This window comes from Haliotis cracherodii, unplaced genomic scaffold (genome assembly GCF_022045235.1).
Source record: "Haliotis cracherodii isolate W230 unplaced genomic scaffold, xgHalCrac1.p SCAF_12, whole genome shotgun sequence".
NCBI classification, from domain to species: domain Eukaryota; kingdom Metazoa; phylum Mollusca; class Gastropoda; order Lepetellida; family Haliotidae; genus Haliotis; species Haliotis cracherodii.
The window spans coordinates 35,907,692-35,933,580 of NW_027266267.1; the positions used below are offsets into that span (position 1 = coordinate 35,907,692).

The 25,889-nt window shown below is 39.5% G+C and overlaps 1 protein-coding gene across 1 annotated transcript; it reads left to right on the plus strand.

Moving 5' to 3' along the window:
* Positions 1-1,410: 1,410 nt before the first annotated feature.
* Positions 1,411-20,627, plus strand: LOC139457335 (glutamate receptor ionotropic, kainate 3-like). The gene is made up of 10 exons (XM_071238742.1): positions 1,411-1,474; positions 9,032-9,213; positions 9,359-9,499; positions 14,212-14,370; positions 14,671-14,771; positions 14,904-14,991; positions 15,619-15,973; positions 18,906-19,120; positions 19,866-20,125; positions 20,417-20,627. Exons 1-10 carry the CDS (start codon positions 1,411-1,413, stop codon positions 20,625-20,627), a joined length of 1,776 nt encoding a protein of 591 aa, XP_071094843.1.
* The last annotated feature ends 5,262 nt before the right edge of the window (positions 20,628-25,889 follow it).

Below are 25,889 nucleotides of genomic sequence, written 5' to 3' on the forward strand. Positions count from 1 at the left end.
GGACCAAGGGGACTTACGGTACCTCTGCTACCTGGTTCCCCAGCAGGATTTACACTTCCACAAGTTACTGGCGATTGTCGCGAGTTTAGCCACAGATTAAAAGTGAACAAATATTTTGCAGTTAAAAAGACGTAGATTTAAATATACTTTGGCCAAGGACTGTGACCAGCCAGTCCTGCTGGTAGAGCAGGTCACTGCTTAACCCCTGTCGTTTTTTTTCATTAGTGACATTTCACACGCGTGTTATACTTAGTCATTATCGATATGACGGGAAGGCCTTTTGTTTACGAAACGGCGATAGAAATATTGTTTTATCTACGAGAAGGAATATGTTATTTTTGGCGATTATTGCATTTCTATCGCGAAAAAAAGGAATGTACAGCAGACACAATTCGAAATTGACATCGCGTATTCAGTTTCAACAAAATCAGTAAATTTATTGAGTCACTGGATTTAGCTGATCTATCACTTGATTGTCTCATTTTCTATATGCATTTTCTAGTTTACAAACACACTCTGGTTATGCTCCCGTGCGGTACGTCTGCATTCCACTTGACAGAAGCTATATCATAGTTTAAGCAATAAAGTCATTGGTGAAAAAGATGTAACCGTTTCCATTTAATTATCAAGCACGTAAAGCTCGCTTTCATGATGTTTTGTTTGTTTGTTTGTTTGTTGTTTTACACCGTACTCACCAGTATTCCAGCTATATGACGGCGGTCTGTAAAAAAATGAGTCTGGACCAGACAATCCAGTTTTTGACATCATGAGCATCGATCCACGCAATTGGGATACGTTGACATGCATCAACCAAGTCAGCAAGCCTGACCACCCGGTCCCGCCTCTTACGACAGTATAGTCAACTATTACGGCCAGCATGGGTTGCTGAAGACCTATTCTACCCCTGATCTTCACGGGTCCTTTCGTAATGTAACGAGAAATTAGAATCTAACACCTAGATCACACATAGATTGTTCCCAATACATAAAGATCTCATATAAATAGTTTATCCCAGTACATGAAAGATCCCACACACAGAGATTATTCCCAATACATAAAGATCTCATATACATAGTTTAGGCTATGTGGGTCGAATGCTTTTGAGAAAACATTTATGCTTTTTGCACTGCTGATGCGTATCTTGTGGACATAACCATTGTCATTCTATTTAGGAAACAACTTTATGTTTATCTTCGTGAATCGTACGCTTCTCTGTGAAACTAATGAGAGTAGTGATGAATAAATGGAAACTATTAAAAACAAGGCAATGGACTCGGAAGTGGCGTATTTACTGAACAAAGTGATCAAATATTTCATTTAGATGCCATTAGCTCAAACGTCACTCATGCCCATTGAAATATTGCACACTCTCTCTGTTGAGGATATGTGCATATCGGGGAGCTCTGCACTATGGCGAGGCAGTTTATTCTGAAAATCTTCGTTATTTTCATCATTGATGGCGGAATTCGTGATGGTAAGTATTTCTTTATAAAAAAAATTCCTATTTCCTTCAGAATAGAATTAAACAATGCGATTTTGTGGGATGGCAATTTTTTTTTATAAAATCTGCCAATATGTAGGGTTGACAAGGAAAGTAAAACTGAGAATATTTGGGGATGGTCGTTTTTATGATACAAAGAGAAAACATTTGGGGATGGTCGTTTTTTGTGATACGAAAAGAAAACACGTGGGGATGGTTCGTCATTTTTTCAGACCGTACTACCTATCTATACTCGACTATTTTAACAGTCTGTTGTCTGGTGATGGGGCTACACAATGTTCAAAATACAGCTTCCACAGTTGCCTTCCGTCCCCTTCAATGGTTGCATATCTCTCCTGTACTATAATGTCTTCACTGGTCTTCTAAAGTCTAGGATCCACTTCAAATTCCTTTCACTTACAAATGTCTCCATTTAGTTGTCCCACTGTGCTTATCTGAATCAGACCAGATCTTCTTGATGAATATGTTCCTCCTCGAAACCTAGATCAGAAAATTAAAAATTAAAGCTGCAAGCAGCAAAGTCGGGATACAAGTAACATTACGCACAAACGTCCATGTTCGAATCCTCAAAGGGTTTCCTTGTACCAAATCTGTCAAATGTAGGCACCACACGCAGGGTATCGCAATTATCGTGTGCCGGGGTGTCCAAGTCTGTTCTAAACCCATTCGCGACCTTGAACGTGTTCGAATCCTCAAAGGGTTTACTTGTACCAACTCCGTCAAAAAATAGTCACCGGGCATCGCCGCTACGAAATTGGCGCGTTCCAGGGGTGTCCCAAATATTAATCAAATATTACCACCAAGCGGTTTTACTTTTAGCATGCAACCAAGCACAAAAGATGAGGTCCGACTAACTTCATGTCAGCTTCCAATAGCTTCTGTGGAGAATCATACAAGATATGATCTTTAAAGTAAAATGTCGTTGCAAATCATCAAAATCAAAATCCAATAGGACCGTCACTAAGAAACGTCACGGCTAACAGAGTTTGATGTGTTATGTATGGTGACAATTCTCAGAAAGTTTGAAATTTCATGCAGTGGGTTCAGAGGAGATAGGATTTGAAGACATATCCCCCCAAAAAACTGTGAAAACGCAAAGCAGCAGACACATGCACGTTTTCAAAGTAATTGAAAAGCGGTTGCGGATCACTAGGGCGAAATATATCTTTCAAAAATACTTGTTTTTCAGTTATCTGCCCTTGGCCATTGAGCCTACGGCCTTGGGATTTTGGCGGAATCTAGTACTCATACAAGTACACATTTGAACAAAATTGAACCAGTGGTTATTTTGCTAGCTGTGGTACAAAAATCGGCATACTAATAATAATAATATTAAACCGAACGATAACACCAGGGCTTTTCAGCTTGGTGACTCTATAACAGGCTGTAACTTCTTTGTCAATTGACCTCCAGACACACGGATTGGCGTTCTGAGTTCGTCAGGACCCCGGGTTTCTGTCGCATTGCTTAGATAAAGTGCTAAAACCGTTTCCGACCTCGTCCATATCCGAATCTCCAAATGGATTGCATGTACCAACGCCATCAATTGTAAGGAAACGCTACGGAACTGACGTGTCCCAGAACGTCTCGGGATGTTCTGAACCCATTTCAGACGCCATCCATGTTCGAACCCACATAAGGTTTGCCTGTACCAACGCCGTCAAACATAAGGAACCGTTTGCGAGACATCACCACATGTGTCCCAGTGAGTTCTTAACCCATGTTTGACTTCGACCATGTTCGAATCCTGAAAGGGTTTGCTTGTACCAACTCCGTCAAATGTAAACACCGGTTGCGACTTTGCCGCTACGACATTTGCATGTCCCGGGGTGTCCAAGGCTGTTCTAAACCCATTTCCGACCTAGAATCCTCATGTTTCAATCCTCAATAGGTTTGTTTGTACCAACTCTGTCAAAAGATAGTCACCATTTGCAGGACATCGCCGCTACGAAATTGGCGCGTGCAACAGTTTCACAGAGTGTACTAAACCCATTTCCGACCTCGACCTTCGAATCCGCAAATGGTTTGCTTTTAACAACGCCGCCGAAAGTAAGGTACCGACCGTAGCAATTGGCAATTGAGAAATGAAGAGCCAAGTCAGCGTCTGACCACCCGATCCGATTAATCGCCTCCTATGACAAGCATAGTTGCCTCTTGAGACAAGCATCAGTTGATGGCCAATTCTAACCCTGATCGTCAAGGGTAGTGTACATAACACTGAACACTTGCAACAAGACTGTGTAGAACGCTTGGGTATCTGCAAAGCCAGTGAATGGGGGGTTTATAGTAGATTTATGGGGCGCTTCCTTCAGTATTTGTAATCTCAAATCTGATTTTTTACTAAAATAAAAAAATACCACCAAGCGGTGGTGCATTCAGTATGCAACCCAGACAAATGAAGTGCATGTAGTACCAAAACTTCATGCAAACCTTCAATAGTTTCTGTCAAGAACCTTACAAGATATGATCTTTAAAGTAAAATGTCGGTGAACAAAATGATCAAAATCAAAATCCAATATGGCCGCAACTAAACAAAATATATAAAATCGCCTATTACAGTTTATTGTGTTGTGTATGGAGACAATTCTCAGAGAAGTAGGGTTTCGAAGACATTCAAAAAAAAAACCTTTGAAAACATTGAATCCAATATGGCTGCCAAACCACATGACCAATGTCCAAAGTCAAGACCAAAAATTGGGGCTACGGATTTGACGGAATCTAGTACTTCATACATATACAAAATTTGAACAAAACCGGATCAGTAGTTATTTTGCTAGCTTTCGTAAAACAATCGGCGGAATAATGAATAATAATAAATATAGCTGCGCGCAGCGATGTCGGGCTCTATGATTTCTAAAAGCACTGAGTCATTTAGATCGAGCCAACTTGAATTCACTTTATAAATACAGCGCACATGAGTATTATATAATGTAATTAATAATTTGATATTTCACTGAAACTGGTGGCTCCCGGAGCATCCATGGATGTTCTGAACCCATTTCAATCCTCGTCCGTATTCATATCCTTTAATCCTTTAGTGTTTGAACTTAATTTTTTTTAGATTTTAAAATCAGATTTTACAACAAAGCAATGATACTTTTAGCATGCAACCAAGAACAAAACGTGAGGTACATGTGATAAAAAAAAATTCCATGATCTTTAAAGTAAACTTTCTGCGGAAACAATGATCATAGTAAAAATCAAATATTGCCGCAACTAAAAATTCAGAGTCGAATGCTTTTGAAGACCTCTGTACCCAAAACACACTGTGAAAAACCTTGAATCCAATATGGCTGCCAAACCACGTGACCAATGGCCAAAGCGAAAGAACAAACATTGTCAAACACATGTAGAGTGTGAAAATAATCAGACAAGCTGTTTCCGAGCAACAGGGCAAAATACATCTCATGCCAATAAGTCATTTAGTTGCAGCCAACTTGAATCCACTTTATAAATGCAGTGCACATGAGTATGCTATAGTGTAATTAATTACTTGATATTTCACTAGTCTGTTTTGACGAAATTGGCGGGAGCCAGAGCATTCTTGGGTGTTCAGAACCCATTTCAGTCCTCGTTCATATTCAAATCCTCAAGTGATTTCCTTGTACCAACGCAATCAAAAGTAAGGTGTCGCTACGTAATTGACGTGTGCAGGGGTGTCCTAGGGTGTTCTAAACCCATTTCAGACCTCGACCAAGTTCTAATCCTCAAATGGTTTGCTTGTACCACCTCCGTCAAAATATAGTCATTAGTATCCCAGGGTGTTCTAAACCAATTTCAGACTTCGACCATGTTCAAAACCTCAAATGGTTTGCTTGTACCAATACCATAGAAATTAAGGCATTGCTTGCGGCATATCACGGCAACTGAAATGACGTGTGCAGGAGTGTCCCAGAGTGTTCTAAACCCATTTCAGACCTCGACCCTGTTCAAATCTTTTACATGGTTTGCTTATACTAATGACGTCAAAAGATAGTCACTGCTTGCAGACAATTGTCGCTACGAAAGTGGCGTGTGCCGGAGTGTCAAAGGGCTACTTAACTCATTTCCGACCTCGACCATGTTCGAATCTTCACATGGTTTGCTTGTACCAACGCTGTAAAAAGTAGGTACTGGTTGCGGACATAGCTGGTATGACATCTGCATTTTACTGGGTGTCCAAGGCTGTTCTAAACCCATATCCGACCTAGACTATGTCAAAAGTAAGCATTTGGCAATAGGGAAATGAAGTAGCAAGTGAGGGAGCCTGACTACCCGATCCCGATAATCGCCTCTTAAGACAAGCATGGGTTGCTGAAGACCAATTCTAACCCTCATCTTCAAGGGTAGTCAACAGTCAAAGGGAGATATTCCTACCTAGATTTACGAGAGCTTCATTCCCAGTATTTTGAAATCAAATATTACCACCAAGCAGCGTTACTTTTAGCATGCACCCAAGAACATCAAAAGAGGTACATATGTGGAGCTAACTTCATGCAAACGTTCAACAGTTTCTGTTAAGAACCTTACAAGATATGATCTTTAAAGTAAAATTTCGGTGACAAACATTATCAAATTCAAAATCCAATATGGCAACAACTAAAAAAGATATCCAATGACAGCTATTACAGTTTTGATGTGGTGTGTTTGGAGAATATTCTCAGAAAGTCTGGAAGCATTTAATATCAGTAGATTTAGAGTTCTATGCTTTTGAAGGCATGTACCAAAAAAACACTGTTAAAAAATTGAATTCAATGTGGCTGTCAAACCACGTGCGTGACCAATGGCCAAAGTCAGAGAAAAAAAATGTCAAGCACCTGAAGCAGTAGACACATGCAGATTTTGAAAGTATTCGGACAAGCGGTTGGGGAGGAATATGGCAACATAAATCTTCCAAAAAAACTTGTTTGGGGGTTATCTGCCCTTGGTCTTTGGGCCTACGGCCTTGGGTGAGGTGAATTGGGTTTAACGTCGCGTCCAAGATTATTGTACTTATATAGCTACGTGCATGTACGTGTGTGTGTTTGTGTAGCTGCTTGTTCTAGTCCGGACTGATTCCGATTTATAGTGCTAGCTCACTGAGATACCATGCCGCATTTTAACATGAATACCCCACTCAGAAACAGTATACTGACTCCTAGCCGACCAGCCTCAGGACATTGGGAATCTCAAACGTCCTTAGACACAAATTGAAAACCTTTGGACACAGAGCTTTAAGCTGTGCAGGTTACCTCTGGAACTCTCTTTAGTTTCACATCAAGATTTCTGGGCTGTTTCAAGCAATAACTCAAACATACCTCTTCAGAAAATACTATTGAATATAAATATCCTGATGAATATTTATAAGCATGTAACCTTAAGTCATCAAACTTTTTTGTATCAATTACAGCATATGTCATGCATGTGGAATTGTCGCTTTAGAAGTACATGTTGTTGTGGTTTGGTATACTCATGACATAATCAGTAGCGTGTAATAGGGCAGGTATTTCCGATGCTTACGGAACGGGATTTGCTGCTTTCATTTCAAAATACAAACTACCAGCATTTGGGGATTGTAAGTTGTTTGCTATAAAAAAAACTGCAAACAATTTAGAATGGTATGTTTTCATGACAAAAACTGACAATATTTGAAGACTGTAAGTTTTCGTCATCAATTCTGCGAACATTTGGATATATTTAGTTTTCCATTATAAAACGTCGACAACACTTAGGGATGTTAAGTTATTCATGATGAACGCTGTTTGTGATTTTAAGATTTCCGTGATTCTGCCATAATTCTTGGATGCTATTCTGACAATAAAAAACTGCCAACAATTCGGTATTGGTGGTTATTCGTGACACAAACTGCCGCCATTTGAACATGGTAAATTCGTAAATTTTGGTGTGGTAAGTTTAGCGCATTATAACTTCGTACAATTGGGGATGGTAATTTTGCGTAATAAAACTTCGTTCACTTGCGGATTGTAAGTTTTGCATTAAAAACTTTGTACACTTGGGAATTGTAAGTTTGCATAATAAACCTTCATACAATTGAAAATGGTAAATTTTGCAAAATAAAACTTTGTACACTTTGGGATGATAAATATTGCGTGATCAAACTTCGTACATTTGGGGATGGTCAGTTTTTTTTAAAAAAACTTTGTACACTTGGGGATGATAGGTTTTGTGTTATAAAACTGTGTACACTTGGGGATTGTAAGTTTTGTGTCACATGGGCATGGTAGGTTTTGCGTAAAGAAACTTTGTACAAATTGGGATGGTAAGTTTTCCGTAATAAAACTTAGTACACTTGGGGATTATAAATATTGCATGATAAAACTCCGTACATTTGGGGGTGGTCAGTTTTGCGTCATAAAACTTCGTACACTTGGGAATTGTAAAAAAATTCATGCAATTGGGCATGGTAAGTTTTGCATAACAAATTTTCGTACACTTAAAAATGGTAAGTTTTTCGTAATAAAACTTCATACACTTGGGGATGGTAAGTTGTGTGTAACAAAACTTAGTACATTTGAAGACGTTAAGTTTTGCGTAATAAAACTTTGCATACTTGGGAATTGAAATAAACCTCCATACAATTGGGGATGGTAAGTTTTGCAAAATAATACTTAGTACACTTGAAAATGGTAAGTTTGGAAGAATAAAACTTTGTACACTTGAGGAAGATAAGTTTTGTGAAATAAACTTCGCACACTTGCGGGTGGCAAATTTTGCATAATAAAACTGCGTACACCTGGGGATGGTAAGTTTTGCGTCATAAAAATTCGTACACATGGGAATGATAAATATTGCGTGATTAAACTTCATAAACTTGGGGATGATAAGTTTTGAGTTTTGAGCTATACAACAACCAGCTGTATCGTACTTTTGTCATTAGATGAGAAAGGCCTGGTAAGAACTTCCTCAGTAATTCAGTCTCAGTGACGTTGTAATACATGTACACCAAGTACACGATCTGGAAATGGAACCTGCGGGTGACTACAAGTATGAGTCATAATTGATCAATAGACCGATACAGTAAATGCATAGATTGATGTTGACTGACACTTACGCTTCTGAGCAGCGCTTTCGTTTTTGTTGATTGGCAATTTCGTCATTTTGCGAATAATAGCATACATTCATTAAATGCTGAATTCACTCGTTTTCTCAGGTTTAACAACAGTCATCGCTTCAGAGGACGGTGAACCCTTTCATCATTTAATGCAAAGACTTCAGTGGAGAAGAGTTGCTATTTTACTTCATGGGAAAACCGGTAATGGACTCATGTTGTGATGATGTGGTATTCCACATCGAGTCTTATCTGAACACACTGCAGCCTTTGATTGATGAATGTTAAGAATATTCATCTGTCTTTTTTCAAATACATATACACGCCGCACGAAGACTGCATAACACAGAAATATCAAAGGGTTTTCACTTGGTTCATCTTAGACCACTAAAATTAAGATAAAAAAGATATCTTGAAGTATTGAGGAATAAGAACCATAATACATTTATTACAGTTGCAACACCATGGAATATGAGATATACAGTGTATGCTTTGGTTTGCAGAGAATGACTGTTTAGTACCTGCTCATGCCCAGTCATGGACAAAGAGCCCCCAGTTTCTTGTGTATGACCTCAGTGTCGTGGACGCAAATAATACCTTACAGAAAATCCACGAGGCTCTCTTCCCAGATATTCACGTGGTTGCTTCTATGAGTCAAAGACATATGACCGACTTATTGAAGACTGTAAGTATTTACCCTTCTCTTCAAGACAGACTCATGTAACAAACTGCACTCTTTTGATCAAGACGACGTATGAACCTAATTCGTGTAAAATTACATCCCCATTCTATGTGGTATCATTGCAAATAGAAATGTCTCTGTCTTTTAGGTGGATTCCTTTGATATTATGACAAGGGGAATGACTGATTTCCGACATCATTCAAAGTGGCTCCTTCTTCCCGAAGAAAGGAATCGCATTGAACTACACCTCATGTACTTGGAAAATGTGGTTGTGCTTCGTCACCATAAGGTTAGTACCTAGATGAACAATTATGATTAGATTTGGGAATATGTTAGCTTGGTTGTATGCACAATTTCCTTGACTATTTTAACTTTCGAGGAACCTTGACTTTTGCAAAAGTATAAGCTGGTTCCGTTTACTATTGTTCCGTTTACTAAACGTGTTGAGAGGTGGACATCTGACGGTGCCAAATCTGGTGGATAAAGCAAGCATGGTAGTTGCATTGCCCTGGCAAATAACACAGCTTTAGTGAGTTTTCCACGACATTTAGCCTTAATATTTTTTAGTTTAGTCTTCTTTAGCAGTTGTTTCAGGGGATTAGATTGGCCATTAATGATCTCACCTTTCGCAAGGTATTCCACCAGTTGGATTCCCATAGGATCCAAGAAGAAGACGCCATCGCCTTGCCAGATGATGAAACAGACTTTGCCTTCTTCGTTGAAGGAGACACAAAATGTTGCCACTGCTTTGACTGTTGTTTTGTTTCTGGGTGGAAGAGTGGTGAACCCAAGACTTACCCATGCTTACAAATCACTGAGCAAAATCACCTGGGTCGCTTGGAGCATTTCTGATCATGAGTCGGAAGGCTTGGAACCTAGCGTTTTGAAACCTTGGTCATTTCAGGTTAATTCCTCAGAATGTTCTCAACTTTCTCACGAGAGAGGCCTACTGTATTTGCTTGGTGACGCGTGATGAGTCGTCGATCATCTGTAATATTTTCATGTATTTTATCAACATTTTCCTTAGTGGTGGGGGGCACGGGTGGCCCAGTCATCTAAGGCGCCGCGATTTGCTGTGCAGAGTTGCGTCCCTTAGACACGTCAGAAACCTAGGATTGTGGTAAACGTCTGAGACCTGCATCACTTCGGGCTTTCATCCCACATTAAGCTGACACGCCGTGATATGACTCGAATACTGTTAAAAGCGGCGTTAAACCCAACTCACTCACTCACTCGCTCCTAGGTGGTGGCGGGTGAAGATCTTTCTGGTCTTGATTCATCTTCGAGGCTCTCTAGTCCCTGGAGCTAAGCTGCCTACCTCTTAACAGTGGCAAATGAAGGAGGATAATGCCCCAAAGTTGACACCAAATTGGAGTTAGCCATTCAGTCTGGATACTTGATGATGGCTTGGTATGCAACTTGAAGGCATTGAAAGTATTGTACTTAATACACTTAAAAACGCAAGCTGTTATGGATGTACCATATATATCAATTGTAATTAGGTTCAGAACTTTTCAGCCACCGCTCGCATCACACAGTATTACAGTTACATTTATTACTCATAAACGTTCTACTTAGTTACACTCGGGGGCACGGGTGGCCCAGTCGTGTAAGGCGCCGCGATTTGCTGTGCAGAGTTGCGTCCCTTGGGCACGCCACAAACCTATGATTGTGGGTTCGAATCCCGGTTCGCCCCAACTATGTTTCTAGGTTGGTCAGCACCATACCCGTGCTCGTGGGTTTCACCGAAGTGGTAAACGTCTGAGACCTGCATCACTTCGGGCTTTCCTCCAACATTAAGCTGACACGCCGTGATATAACTGGAAAACTGTTAAAAGCGGCGTTAAACACAACTCACTCACTTAGTTACACTCTTCAAAAAACAAAAAATGCACAGGTAGTATGTTGTTCATTGAACCTGACAACACAAAAAATCATGTATATAAGTTGGATATATGTTATTGGAAAATGTTGGTTGCCTGATATTCGATATGCGTCAAAACACAGCCATTGTCGATTTGCAATGTCTTAAAAGACATTGTTTTCACATTTGTTCAAAAATGGCTTGGAGGAAAACAATAAAGTAAAATACACGTGCAAGTTATGGCATTCGTAACTCGTGGTAGTGGCTATAAAAAGGCAAGCATAAGGCAATAATTTGTCATTGAATTGTCAACATATTTCAAGTAACGAAAATATTCGACTCAGCGCTGTGAACATGGTCACAGGACGATTTCAAAGAGGGGAGCGCAGTCTTGGAATTTGAGAAACTGACGTGAAATTTGACGTGTGTGGTTTACCAATGAATCACGATTTCTTCTTCACCAGCGTCGTTGAAATGAGCGTTTTGCCCAACATTGTGTACATGAATTCGACAGTTTCAGTGGCGGTAGCATCATGGTGTTGGGGTGGGGGTGGGGGTGGGGGGGTTCAGGGAAATTTGACAGCAAATCACTACATGAATAAAATTCATCACCACACACCTCCCCCCCCCTTTCTTCTTATCATTGGCCGCCACAGGGAGCTGTTTCAACAAGTAGTATAGGTCATGGTGATTCTAGCTCACTTCCACTGGAGCCAACTTTATACCCCAATACCTCTAGGCAGAGGTAATTTTTTATGCAAAAACCATGATGCAATTCAAAGATCGTCATTACTTGTATTAAAAGAAGGTAAAGGAGCAATACACAAATTAGCCACTGTGGCTAAGGTATCTGAAAATGTGGCCAAGGATCGGTTAAAGAAACAAATATGCTTACCGGCACCGCGTTACAAAGCGAGGAAGAACTTTGATATTTTTACAATGAATGAAGTTCATGAGGCTGACCTCTGTTTCTTCACCATCATATGTTTTAACGGTAGTGAATGTGGCTAGTCGATGCAAAGAGGCTGAGCCATTATCCTCAAAAGATTCAACATAAGCAGCTAATACACTGAGCCACATATATATAAGGTGAGTGAGTGAGTTGTGTTTAACGCCGCTTTTAACAGTATTCCAGTTATATCACGGCGTGTCAGCTTAATGTGGGAGGAAAGCCCGAAGTGATGCAGGTCTAAGACGTTTACCACTTCGGTGAAACCCACGAGCACGGGTATGGTGCTGACAAACCTAGAAACATAATCGGGGCGAACCGGGATTCGAACCCACAATCATAGGTTTCTGGCGTGCCCAAGGGACGCAACTCTGCACAGCGAATTGCGGCGCCTTAGACGACTGGGCCACCCGTGCCCCCCATATATATAAGGACCACTAAAATGGCCCAAACTATTTCAAGTAGATCTTGGTCGTGACTTTATGGGCTCAGTAACTAAACTGTTAACAAAGCATGATGTTGTAATCAGGCATGGTGAAAAATCCGATTTGTTCCCTTAAGATATATAACATTAGTCGATAGGTTTTGAAAGAAGGCAAGCCTATTCTTTATTATCTTAAAGATGGACTGGGCAGGGGTTTTACGAGAAGAGTAGCTCGATAAAGCGTCTGAAAAGATGGATACTGTTGATGGATTTCGATTACACTAAATAAGGGACATAAAACAACACATAGAGAATGAGCCTGATTCTAGACTTGGATTATATAAAAAGTATCGCAGAGCTGTGAATGACACTGCACTTGTAATGGCTAGCATGTGAATTGGTGAAGCCGGTGTTGGTTTATTACCAACTATAATTGCCTCACCTATCGTACAGGGCATGGAAGTAGCAGCGGGAGTATCTGGACTGGCAGGAATAGCTCTGAAATATATTTCTCGTAAGTTGCAAAAGAAAGTATTCGTGTACTCGCTGAATCAAAGTTAAATAGCATTGAGGATCATATTTCAACAGCAGTGGCTCATTGCAAGATATTCGAGGAGTTTTTTTTAATGCTGTCAGAACTCACCAAATACAACGCTATAAAGCAGGATATTCGATCAAATTCTCGTAAGACCAGTGACATTAGTGAAGAGGAGGAAAAAAATAGAACAGGGGAAACAAGCGCGTCAATTATTCCGTGCCAAAACCAAAGAACTGTTTGGAAGTTAAGAATAGATTGCTTCCTGGATACATCGTTGGATTGGACATTCATTTAGACGTCGACATAAGTCTAAAATAATGACAAAAGCTATCAAATGGCGTGAATTACCACACGGTATAAATTTTATTAGTGATGTCAAACCAAACAGATATGGTTATTATTTTTTTTTTCCAATTTCGAAGAAGAGTATACAGTATGGTCTCCTAGTAAAATGAACGAAAAAATGAGTAAAAATGTTGAATATCTCTTTGTTCAAAATAATGGTATGTGTATGAGTAAAAATAACAGAGAATATTTTCATTACCATTTAGCTTAGCCTAATGATAATCATTGAATCGCATCGTGGTTTTTGCATAAAAAATCACTTCGGTAGTATCAGTACAGGGAGGTAAATCTGGCTCCAGTGGAAGTGAGCTGGAATCACCATTGACTATACTACTCAACACTCCACCGCACACAGCTTGTGTCATGGTAGACTACCTGCACAATGCTAACATCAACGTCTTGCGCTGGTCTTTGAGATCTCCAGATCGAACACCTCAGGGATGAACTCGATCGACGTGTACGTCAACGTCAGAACAAGTCGCAGACACTCCCACAACGCATTACAAGCAGAATGGCGCAGAATTCCGTTGGACAGAATTCATACTCTTATCCAGTCAATGCCGAGGTGATGCAGAGCCATGATTGCTGCCTGGGTCGGTCACACGAGATACTGAGTTCAGCACAACTTTTGGCCATATGTGACATGACAATGAACAGTTTACAATGCCTTTGTACAAAGACAACATGTGATATCGAGTTCCAAAGCTTCATATTTGTATCTATGATATTAAATTAAATGTATCGACTTTATTCGGTACAATAAATTTACTAAAAATCTACATGTGCGTTTCTGTTTTGAGGAGTGTACTGACAAAGCAATTCTGGTTATACTTTCACTTTGCTAATACTTACTATGTGTTTTACACAATATCGATTCCTAGTGTTGGATACACAACGTTTTCACCTTAAGACATCAATCTACTAGAACCGAGTTGGTACCAGTGGCTGATTGTACTTCAAGAACCACCATGTCTTGCTATTTTCCTAATGTTGCCTACGGTTACAACAACCGACATCTATTGGTGGCCGTTCTTGAAGAGGTAACAATATGGATAAATCCTATTTTTTAGACAATCTTACACTTCCATTAATGACCAAATTCTTCACTTAACTTTACTTCATGTTTACAGTCACGTAGGGACGAACAGTCTTTTGGCACCCATTACACTTTGATCAGTGTGGATTATAATAACGGTTGTAAACTGGTTATTTGAATGGAAAAAAGGTTAACCTTGTGATTTGTTTGAATGTTAATAATTTAAATCTTGTTTACAAGAATACTTGTTTACCTTATACAATATGTACGCACTTTTGACTGCACTGCTGTATCTCTGCTACAGTCGACGCTCTACATTTTGAAGTCCATTGACAATGGAACAACACATTATAAGGGATATGCAATAGATATCTTGGATACAATTGCCAACGTTCTTAACTTTAGGTGAGTAACCTTCACTTACCTTAAACTCTGTCAATAGTTTTCATGTGTAGTTCTTTCACTGTATCGAAGGGGTGATTGTATTTTGGTAGTGCTCATTTATTGTAGTACCCGAAAAAAATCGTCTCCTTCCAGTTACAGTATCACTGAACCACAGGACAAGTCGTGGGGACTTCCTGTCAACGAAACCTATGATGGAATTGTGGGGCAGCTGAACAGAACGGTAAATTTAATAAATATTTAATGTGCCTCTTTTAGGGCTTGCTATTACGTAAATCAATTAGAACCAGATTTGAATAGGCCAAGTCACCTGTTCGTTATTTGTAAGAGGCAAGAAAAAAGTATCGTGACATGGATGGTAAGACGCGTGATCACCTGCCATAGTGCTCTGATGGAGTTGGATGTATCACTAACTGGTTTACTTGGTAAAATTCAATTATTAAGAAACCGTCAAGATAAAGCTGCAATGTTGCGTTACAAAACATCCACACACTCTCTTCTATTTTGCTTAACACAATCTGTTGGCATATCTCAAAAGGGACGGTGCGTTGTAAATGCTCAGGAAGCATCATTTTTGACATGTTGATACAAATGTAATCGTGTAATTTTAATATTTGTTATGTTTGTCGTAAGAGACAACTAACGGAAATGTGTGGTAAGGCTCACTGACCTGGTTGATGCATGTCATCGTATCCCAATTGCGTTGATCGATGCTCATGATGTCAAGTACTGGATTGTCTGGTCCATACTCGATTATTGACAGACCGCCGTCATATAGCTGGAATATTGCTGAGTGCGGCGTTAAACAACAAACAAACAAAGAACAATAATACTATTTGTACCTCTGTAGGAAGTGGACCTTGCCGCCTGTGACCTGACAATAACTGAAGACCGCGCGAAATTCATAGACTACATATATCCGCCAATCAGCACGGAGTACTTTGATGCATTGTACAAGAAGCATGACAAACAGCGTAGTACCTCTCTGTATCTTCTGGCGCTCCCACTCAGACCTACCATGTTCCTCGTTCTGTTTCTGATGACTGGACTTTGCCCACTGCTTCTGGCTCTGTTCGAAAGTGTGGATATTTTCTTGCACAGAACACCAGCAGAGCCTGAAGATGAGAGTCTTTGTTATTTGATGAAAGTGAAAAAGAATCTGTTTCGTGCTTGCTGGGACGTCACTGGATCCTTGTTCAGGCAGGGTATGTACAAAATGACCTTTGGTCTTCATGATAAATATTGTTTCTTTTTGTTTAAATAAAATACAACGTGAATCTTACTTTATCTTTTAAAAGGAAAAATGCGTAATTTTATTTGCTTAAATGTATCCTTTTTAGATGCTGAATATATTTTTTTGGCTTTTGAGAGATCGAATCCCCAGTCGTGGTGATGTTATGTTTCTTTACAAAAGTAGCCAGAACGTATCTTAGATTATAGGTGTTATTTACCAGTAACAACAAAGATCAAGTAATCAAATATATATATTCATAAATAATGAGGTCAATCCCATTTTAGCCATGTAAAGTTACGCAACATAACCTTCACACTTCAACCATATTGAAAGCTGAATATTTCTCTTAGGGATAGTTGGTTGGTTGGTTTGTTGTTTAACGCCGCACTCAGCAATATTACAGCTATCTGACGGCGGTCTGTAAATAATCGTGTCTGGACCAGACACTTCGTTCAAATGAACAGTCAATGAAGACGGATCTGATTCAGTTACGTAATCGACTCAAACAGAAAGACACCGAGTTACTTGAATTCTGAGGAAATGTGAAAGGAACAATGCTATCTATTGAAAAAAATGTGCGCATTGTTGATGGCAAAATAGATTGCATGTACACGAGAAACGATTTTTTATATATTCGGAGACTGTTACGAAGGGAACCTAAATTCCATCAGACCTATCTCCCCATCCATTCATAGGGTAGATGGCACGAGTACAGATTCTCGTCTATCCCAAGCCTCCAATTTAGATTCCTGACAATGCAGAGAGTAAAGACTCAAGCTCTGACGACGCTTCCCACGAGCTCCTCCTTGTCACGCATGATGACATCAACGTTGAAAGACAAAAAAAACTGAACCTGCAAGCAATGAAAAGTCAAGGAATAATACATTTAACAATCAGTGGGAACGTCTTTTGCAGGTGTCTATAGAAATTGAAACAAAAGACTCGTCTTAATCTGTGTTAGAGCTGAAGAACCGTTTGACTTTGTTAAAAATGCGATACGTGACTCTGACTAAGAATCATGATGTAACTCTCACAAATGTTGGACTCATGACACACTGGGAGGGGCGACCCAATCCTACCTACATCATTCGAATAAATCTTCCACGGCAATGTGCGGATATCATCTTGGATGATGACTGCTTCTGGCCTGAAAATGTTATTTGGCGTGAATGGCGACCGAATAATGTGTGATACAATGACGATAAGGTTGAACATTAATAATGAAGATGAACAACTGTGGACTTGTGACATAAACACCTTGATGAAAATGCTATTTTCTGCAAGTAAGCGTAAAACTATAACCCGTATGATTTATTATGTGTTCATTAATTTCCAACATGTTAGTAACGTTGTTGGTTATACATTAGATACTGAAGTTCTAAACTCAGTATCTGACCATTGTCCAATATTCCTATGTTCTGAGTTCTGATTTCTAGCGGCATCACTATGGCGGTGAATATCTTAAAACTAATGACGTAGACTTTATGTTATACCGATATGAAACTGAAAACTATTTTAGATATGCTCAGTTTGACAAGACGATGACGATGTTTGTTGTTTAACGCCACACTCAGCAATATTCTAGCTATATGGCGGCGGTCAGTAAATAATCGAGTCTGGACCAGACAATCCAGTAATTGCCATCATGAGCATCATTCCACTCAATTGGGATACACTGACAAGCATCAACCAAGACAGCGATCCAGACCACCCGATCCCGTTAGTCGTCTCTTATGACAAGCATAGTCGCTTTTTACTGCAAGCATAAGTTGCTGAAGAAATATTCTACCCCAGATCTTCACGGGTTTGACGCATCTCCTCATGAATACATTGCAAACTTTTTCCTATAATAGTTACATGCTGCAGCTGAATTAAGCATACCGGCTTCAAAATTCCAGTGGAATTTTAAACCATATTGGAAAAAATATAATTAAATAAGTTGCATCGTACAATGCGACAACGTCGTAAGGAATCCCATGATAAATCCCATGATAAAGACGATGCAAATTACATTGAGTGTAAAAGAGCAAAACGTATCTTTAGAAAGCAACATTGTCATTTCAAAAAAAAGCTCAAGACCAACAGTTTCAGGAAATATGTAAAGCAGCTGAGGTTGATATAACAGAGTATTTTAGAGTTACCAAGAAATATAAAAGAAAGGAGGAACAAACTCAGACGCATGTGTATCATGAAGAGTCCTGTAATACACAGGCAGGAATTTGTAATCTGTCTTCAAAATATTTCAATTTTGAGCTTCATTTTTGCAAGTGTGCGTTCACTTATCAAAATCTTGTGATCATGAGCCAGAAAATATAGAATGTCTTCATTGCTCAAACCTAAGCATACGTATGTTCGAATGATGTTAACACACCTCTCCATAGTTTGAGGTTAATAGGTATTACAATATAGCTGTTGATTCTATTTAAAGCATTTAAGTGGAAATTTCCAGATAGTAAGTGGAAATTTCCAGATACTAAGTGGAAATTTCCAGTTAAAAGGGATATGAATTTTTTTTGGACATGGCCCTAAAAGGCTTCCGTAAGAAACAGATAAACAAAACCGGGAGAACAAATGGTGCCCATGCGGATGCCTACTGTATGTCGCACCACCAACTCTTAAATTTTTCTAAATAAAATTTTCCGTTTTTAACAAAATGTCATGAATCTCTAAAGATGGATATGCAATTATATCAATGGTCACCACGATTACTAACAATTGCCTTAGGGATGTCTTTGACCTGTGGAATAGTAATGTACTGAGTTGAAAAATAAAATGTTTTGACAGAAGTAAACTGTGACATACGATATCATTTCATGTTTTGGTGGGTAATACCGCCAGTCAACAAATGAGATCAAACAACCTAATTCAATATTCATTATTTCGGCAACTGTTGTATTTTGCAGGTTTTAGTAAGTATCCTGCAGCTTTACCTGGGAAAGTATTGGTGACGTCGTGGTGGATGTTGCTAATGGTAGTGACGACACTCTACTGTGCCAACCTGGTCGCCGCTCTGTCTGCACAGACTGATGATAAACCATTCGTTGACCTAGATGGGCTCGTGGATAGTGACTATTCTGTTGGCTTGAGACCGAACGGTATCACCAGGCATATTCTGAAGGTATTTTACGTGCTAAATGCCAGGCATCTGTTTTATAAATTTGTACAGTGGCGTCTTAACTGTTCTTAATTTACTAAGATGAATCGTTTGGCCCCATGTGGATTCTGGGATATAATTGGTCCCCTGCAACCCATGGTGGTCGACAATTGCGTGGATCGATGCTCATGATGGCAATCACTGGATTGTCTGGTCAAGACTCGATTATTTACAGACCGCCGTCATATAGCTGGAATATTGCTGAGTGCGGCGTTAAACAACAAACCAACCAACCAACCAACCATGTTGGTTGAACGAGGCTACTCATTGGATTAGACAGTCGCTGGACTTGTTTATTGCGTGTCATTGTATTAGCTCACAACAGTATTCACTGAATGATGAACGTCGCTTGGGTAGGACGAAACACATCAAACCAAAGTCATGATCACCAAGCCTGATCACCTGATCCATTTGGTAGCCTCTTACAACAAGCATGCGTTGCTAGGATATTGATGAATGCGGCACATAACCTAACATAAGCTATTACCCACTTGAACTAGAAATAAAGGAGACCAGTGAGACAGCATCGTTTTTATGGCTACCACATTCTTAATCGTAGTATATTTGTTTCTTTTAATTGTCGACAAAACGTGTCAACAGTAGACAGCAGCAAAATACAAGATGAAACCCATTTCTGTGTAGATTAGACAGAATCAACTACTCATCATCTCTACCTAGTACTGTTATTTTACGTTATATTTTACCTCAGACAAATGACACATCAAGTGTGTATGGAAGGCTATGGTCAAAGATAGATGTCAACGATCTGATGTTCTTCGGAAACGAGTTGGAAATACATCTGAAACGAGTGAGACGTGAGAAGTATGCCATTTTGGAGTACAGATCAATGCTTCACAAGCTCATGGCTGATGACTGCCAACTGGAGCTTTTGGGAGAGAGAGTTATGTTTACACAACTAGCATTTGGATTGCCCAAAGGGTCCCCCCTGAAAGCAGACCTAGAAAGGATGTAAGTCATAATAGAACCTTCCCGAAACCTTTTTAAAGTTAGAAAACATTATAAACAAACATACATTACTATGGTTATTGATTATTCACAAACTTCAAATCAATATAATGCTAATCTGAAGTGTCTGAAAACACATATTTGTGCAGTATCTGTATTGTATGTATTTCGGGGAAGACGATTAAAAGATATTGTGTACAAAGAAAAATAAGTCCTACATGTACATTTGAATGATATGGGAATTGCAAATCTATAATTTGGCAAAACTCTACAGATCTTTTTGTCCCCTGACAGAATGTCTCAGATCAGTGCGATTGGCCTTCTGGGACGATTGTGGGAAAAATGGAGCGTCACGAGAAACCAGACACATTGTCCACAAAACAGAATATTGAAGTCAATTACAGTGAACCAGATTGGAGGTGGCTTTATTATCGCATGTGCGGGGACAGCGCTCAGTATCATTGTGCTGTGTCTGGAAAAGCTAGCACACTTCATGAAAAGGTGATTTTTCTAACGAATAAGTATCAAGCTAAAGGCAATAAACAACCTTATTAAATAATATGTTTCATAGATTCATTGGTTTAAAACATAAAAGAGCTATGAAGTAATATTGAGTACATTTACGTTTTCCCCATGTTAACAATTCATTATTCTCTGTACATGTGGGCGTCAAAAAACACACAATACTATTCAAATGGTGTTTCGTTTTTTTTGCATTCGCAACGGTTATATTTTATGGACGTACAGCATGAGGAGTTTAGGGACTGGGTCCATAATGTTATGGGATGGTATCACAATGGCCAACCGAACTGCGCTGAATATTGTCCATGACAGAGTCACAGGTCAATACTATCAGGACAACATCATTGTACCACTCGTGGTGCCATTTGCACACCGTGTTGGGCAACGTTTAATCATTAAGGATGATGATGCACGTGCTTGTCGTGCCCGGATTGTGACCCATTCATATCAGGCAGTCAGCCCTGACCTGTCCCCCACTTAACGTCTAGGACGTGACAGGCAGATGTGTACATCAACGGCAAAATCCACCCACCACTCCAAATACACTCCACTGAAGAGTGGAACAACATGAGTCAAGATGACATTGGTCGACCAATCAGAAGCATGCCTCGAAGGATTGGTGCATGTCTGGCCGAACCGAGGTGGTTTTACCCTCTTATAGTGGCGTTGGCTGCAAAATGAAAATTTCGAATTTGACCCCCGATCTCTGGATGTTCTGAAAACAAAATGTGTTCTGAAAGGCATGTGTTTGCTAGGTTTGGTTGGTTTCGAATTTGACCCCCGATCTCTTTAGCGACCAAGCGAGCTACCATCATATCACACCAACCATTAGATTGTTTGTTTGTTGTTTAACGCCGCACTCAGCAATATTCCAACTATATGACGGCGGTAGTAAATATTCGAGTCTGGACCAGACAATCCAGTGATTGACATCATGAGCATCGATCCACACAATTGGGATCGATGACATGTATCAATCTGACCACCCGATCCCTTTAGTCGCTTTTTACAAGCATAGTCGCCTTTTACGGCAAGTATGGGTTGCTGAAGACCAATTCTAACCCGGATTCTTTACGGGTCCGTCTCGGACGTGACAGGCAGATGTTTACATCAACGACAAAATCCACCCACCACTCCATATATACTCCACTGATGAGTGGAACAACATGAGTCAAGATGACATTGGTCGACCAATCAGAAGCATGCCTCGAAGGATTGGTGCATGTCTGGCCGAACCGAGGTGGTTTTACCCTCTTATAGTGGCGTTGGCTGCAAAATGAAAATTTCGAATTTGACCCCCGATCTCTTTAGCGACCAAGCGAGCTACCATCTCATCACACCAACCATTAGACTGTTTGTTTGTTGTTTAACGCCGCACTCAGCAATGTTCCAACAATATGACGGCGGTCTGTAAATATTCGAGTCTGGACCAGACAATCCAGTGATTGACATCATGAGCATCGATCCACATAATTTGGATACGATGACATTCATCATCCAAGTCAGCGAGCCTGACCACCCGATCCCGTTAGTCTGCTCTTACGACAAGCATAGTCGCCTTTTACAGCAAGCATTGGTTGCTGAAGACCTATTCTACCCCGGATCTCCAAACTGCGACTATGTTCATACAATGTTTTGCCCTCACTCGATGAAGGTATTCTCCAATGAACTCACACAAAGTGAAAGTCAATTCTTATATTTTTTACAACACTATTTTTTACCTCGAAGAATGTAGCACTAGATCTATACACAATTTTATTTAAAATGGTACGTGTGAAGTCATGCTCACACTAACAGCCATATAACAACCATCTGTATCGTGGAATAAAGAGAGATGGCATGAGTATATGAATGTTCAACTTGCCGTTTGTCAGAAATGGTACAAGGAAACGATCACACTGCCACACTGGGTGGTTGTGGGTAAGTCCTTCACTGAATTATAACATTTAAAAAAAAATCCAAATATAAATTTCGAGCTTTTGTTAAGTACTTTCATTTCGAAGGGTTTGCATGCCACTATTGCTGAAAGCTGCGTAAAACGATACTCACTCACTCACAAGTTACACGCCGTAATATAACGTTAAATCACTCACTCACTCAGACTGACGACCAAGACGACAGCAACACTTTCCCTGGTGTAACAGATGGTTGATTGCAGATTCCTGCCAAGCAAGTAATCCACTGTGCAATAACAGTTCTGTGGCAGTCGAGGCTTTCATGTGGTGTCCGATGTATGACGATTTCCTTTTTAACTTTTTCAACATGCTTCATTCATAACAAATCATTTTATAGCTTACAACTTTCAGAACAACTGATATACGAGGACAGGTCAAACGGTGGGCCATAACAAAGAGAACTAGTCAATGTGGTACATTTTGTTTGAATTGTTCATTGCAAGTGTATTTGGTCTGTTAAGCCCGTGTGTATATTAGTAACAGCCAGTTGAACGTGGTGGGGACCCAGTTGGACAAAGAAATGGAAAAGAACGAGTACCGAGCAGTCATCAAGTTTTGTGCTTTAGCGAAGAGTACTCCCAAAGAAATTCATGACTGCAAGTCACAAGTGTATAGGGATAAATGCCAAGTGTTTAACGTTGGGCAGCTGCGATTTAAGGCTGGGAGAAGAAGCCTTGATGGCGACCCCAGGTCTGGACGTCCTTTAACTTCCATCAGCGAAGATTCTTTCAATGAGACAGGAAATTTTATACTATCAGATTATCAGACGTATTACCATTGCAGAATTTAAGGACGACACAGGTCTAAGCCATGGATCCTTTGAAACTATTATTTATGAACATGTACACATGAATAAGATATCTGCTTGTTGGGTGCAAAAGTTTCTTAATTCTGATCTAAAGGAAACGAGAGAGAAACATTGAGAGAGAATATTTACAACCAATTAAGGAGGATTTATTACTTTGTCTATAGATAGACACCCTTAAAGTGAGTGAGTTGGGTTTAATGCCGCTTTTAACAGTATTCCAATTATATCACGGCGTGTCAGCTTAATGTAGGAGGAAAGCCCGAAGTGATGCACAATTATAGATTTCTGGCGTGCCCAAGGGACGCAACTCTGCACAGGGAATCACGGCGCCTTAGAGTGAGTGAGTGAGTGAGTTTGGTTTAACGCCGCTTTTAACAGTATTCCAGTTATATTCGCGGCGTGTCAGCTTAATGTGGGAGGAAAGCCCGAAGTGATGCAGGTCCCAGACGTTTACCACTTCGGTGAAACCCAGGAGCAGGGCTATGGTGCTGACAAACCTAGAAACATAATCAAGGCGAACCGGGATTCGAACCCACAATCATAGGTTCCTGGCGTGCCAAAGGGACGCACCTCTGCACAGCGAATCGCGGCGCCTTAGACGACTGGGCCACCCGTGTCCCCGACGCCCCGAAAGATATGTATAGGGAATAAGTTATAGATTCAGGAAAAAAAATAATTTTATATCACATACCATTTCAATCACAAAACGAGTAATTGTAATATCATTCCTTAAAAACATACGCAATAAATGATACTATACAGAAATAATTATATAATGACATTGTCCTTAGCACATTTTGATTGGGGCAACCATCCAAGAACAATAAGTCCTTGATCACACAAACACAAGGCAAAAAGTTCATACTGACTTACACATTGCGATGAACGTTAAACACATTGGATACTAAAGATAGACAAACAATTTTATTCAGTATAGGAACTCCGGCCCAAAATACACCATAAAAGCATGATCATGCATACGCATCTGTGTGTTTATTTCTTAATAATTTACATGACAAAGGAATAGAATGACATTTCTGATAAAATCAATGTTCTTACTCTGCATGAGAGAAATACAATTGTTTATTGTAGGACATTTACTGAAATGTTTTCCAATAAACTTGTTTCTCAAATCAGAGTAGGAGCGATCTGACATACATTGAACATGTGTAAATCGTTTTTAACAGCAAAATAGCTGTTAAAAAGTGCAATGAAGGCTGCTTGGTTTCCTATTTCCTGAATAATCAAGGCAAAGCGGAATCCACATTTTAACAGTATTTCCGTATTTATGTTGCCCATGTATTACGGCCTACATCAGCTGAGGATGTAAACATAATATAACATTGTTTTGGTAGCCCATTGTTTACTGTTTCCTATTGTATTCTGCACCAATCCTTAATTGTCTTTGACATATATACAAACTGCAAAGGCACTCTTCCACATTCCCAAAGAACCATGTTATTACAAGTTTATTTAGCCACCCTTAAACTAGATTTACAAAATTTAATATTTAGAAATTCAATAGTATTACAATATGTAGTGCCCCATATTTCAGAACCATAACATAGAATAGTTGTTATCATACAATCAAATACCTTAAATAGATCTGGACAACTTATGTTACCAAGTTTCCTTTGCTAATTATTCCCTAGAAATATTGCCATAGTTGCTTGGGATACAAGACAGGTCTGAGCTTTGCTCCAGATCAACTTGGGGGTGAATACAAATCCCAGGTATTTATAAAAAGATACTGGTTGTATTGATATAACATCACAAAACCATTTTGAAAACGATCTTAAGGGACCACCTTTCCTAAACACAAAAAAACTTTGTTTTATTCAGATTTGCTTTCATGACAGTATCTTTACAAAAACTTTCTAGTACAGTTACCTTCCTCTGCAGTTGTGAACAGGTGTCGGACATTGCTGAGATATCATCAGCAAACGTAAGGGAGCACACATCATTAATAGACGAGGTAACAGTAATACATTGACCTCCCTCTCTTTCCATAAAGGTACATACATCACTTGTTCATGAACATAATAAATATTGGTGGACTTAAAACACATCCTTGACGGAGGCCAAAGTTACGGGTAAAACACTTAGATATACCTTTAGGGGTTCTAACACAAGCAGATGAATTATTATATATTGATGTGATTATATCCAAATATTTACCCTTATTACGAACTTCAATGCAGGAGGCCATCATGTCTTTGAGTGTCAAATGCCTTGGAAAAGTCAACGAAGAGGCAGAAAAATCTGTTTCTTTCTTACCAATGTATTTTTTCACTTGTTCGTTAATTATAATATGATTTACACTCCAATTCTGTAGATGGCTTTTCAAACTAGACGTAAATACTTTACATGTTGAGTCTATGAGAGAAATGCATCTATAGTTGTTGGGGTCATTAGTACCGACAGACTTGAAGAGAGGACATATCCTTACCCAAGCAACTATAAAAAATGTGAATAAAAAGTC

Coding starts and splice junctions, on each gene's coding strand:
- LOC139457335 (XM_071238742.1), top strand. CDS start 1,411: ATGGCGAGGCAGTTTATTCTGAAAATCTTCGTTATTTTCATCATTGAT. Junction 1,475..9,031: donor TGATGGCGGAATTCGTGATG/GTAAGTATTTCT, acceptor TTTGGTTTGCAG/AGAATGACTGTTTAGTACCT. Junction 19,121..19,865: donor TCACCAGGCATATTCTGAAG/GTATTTTACGTG, acceptor ATTTTACCTCAG/ACAAATGACACATCAAGTGT.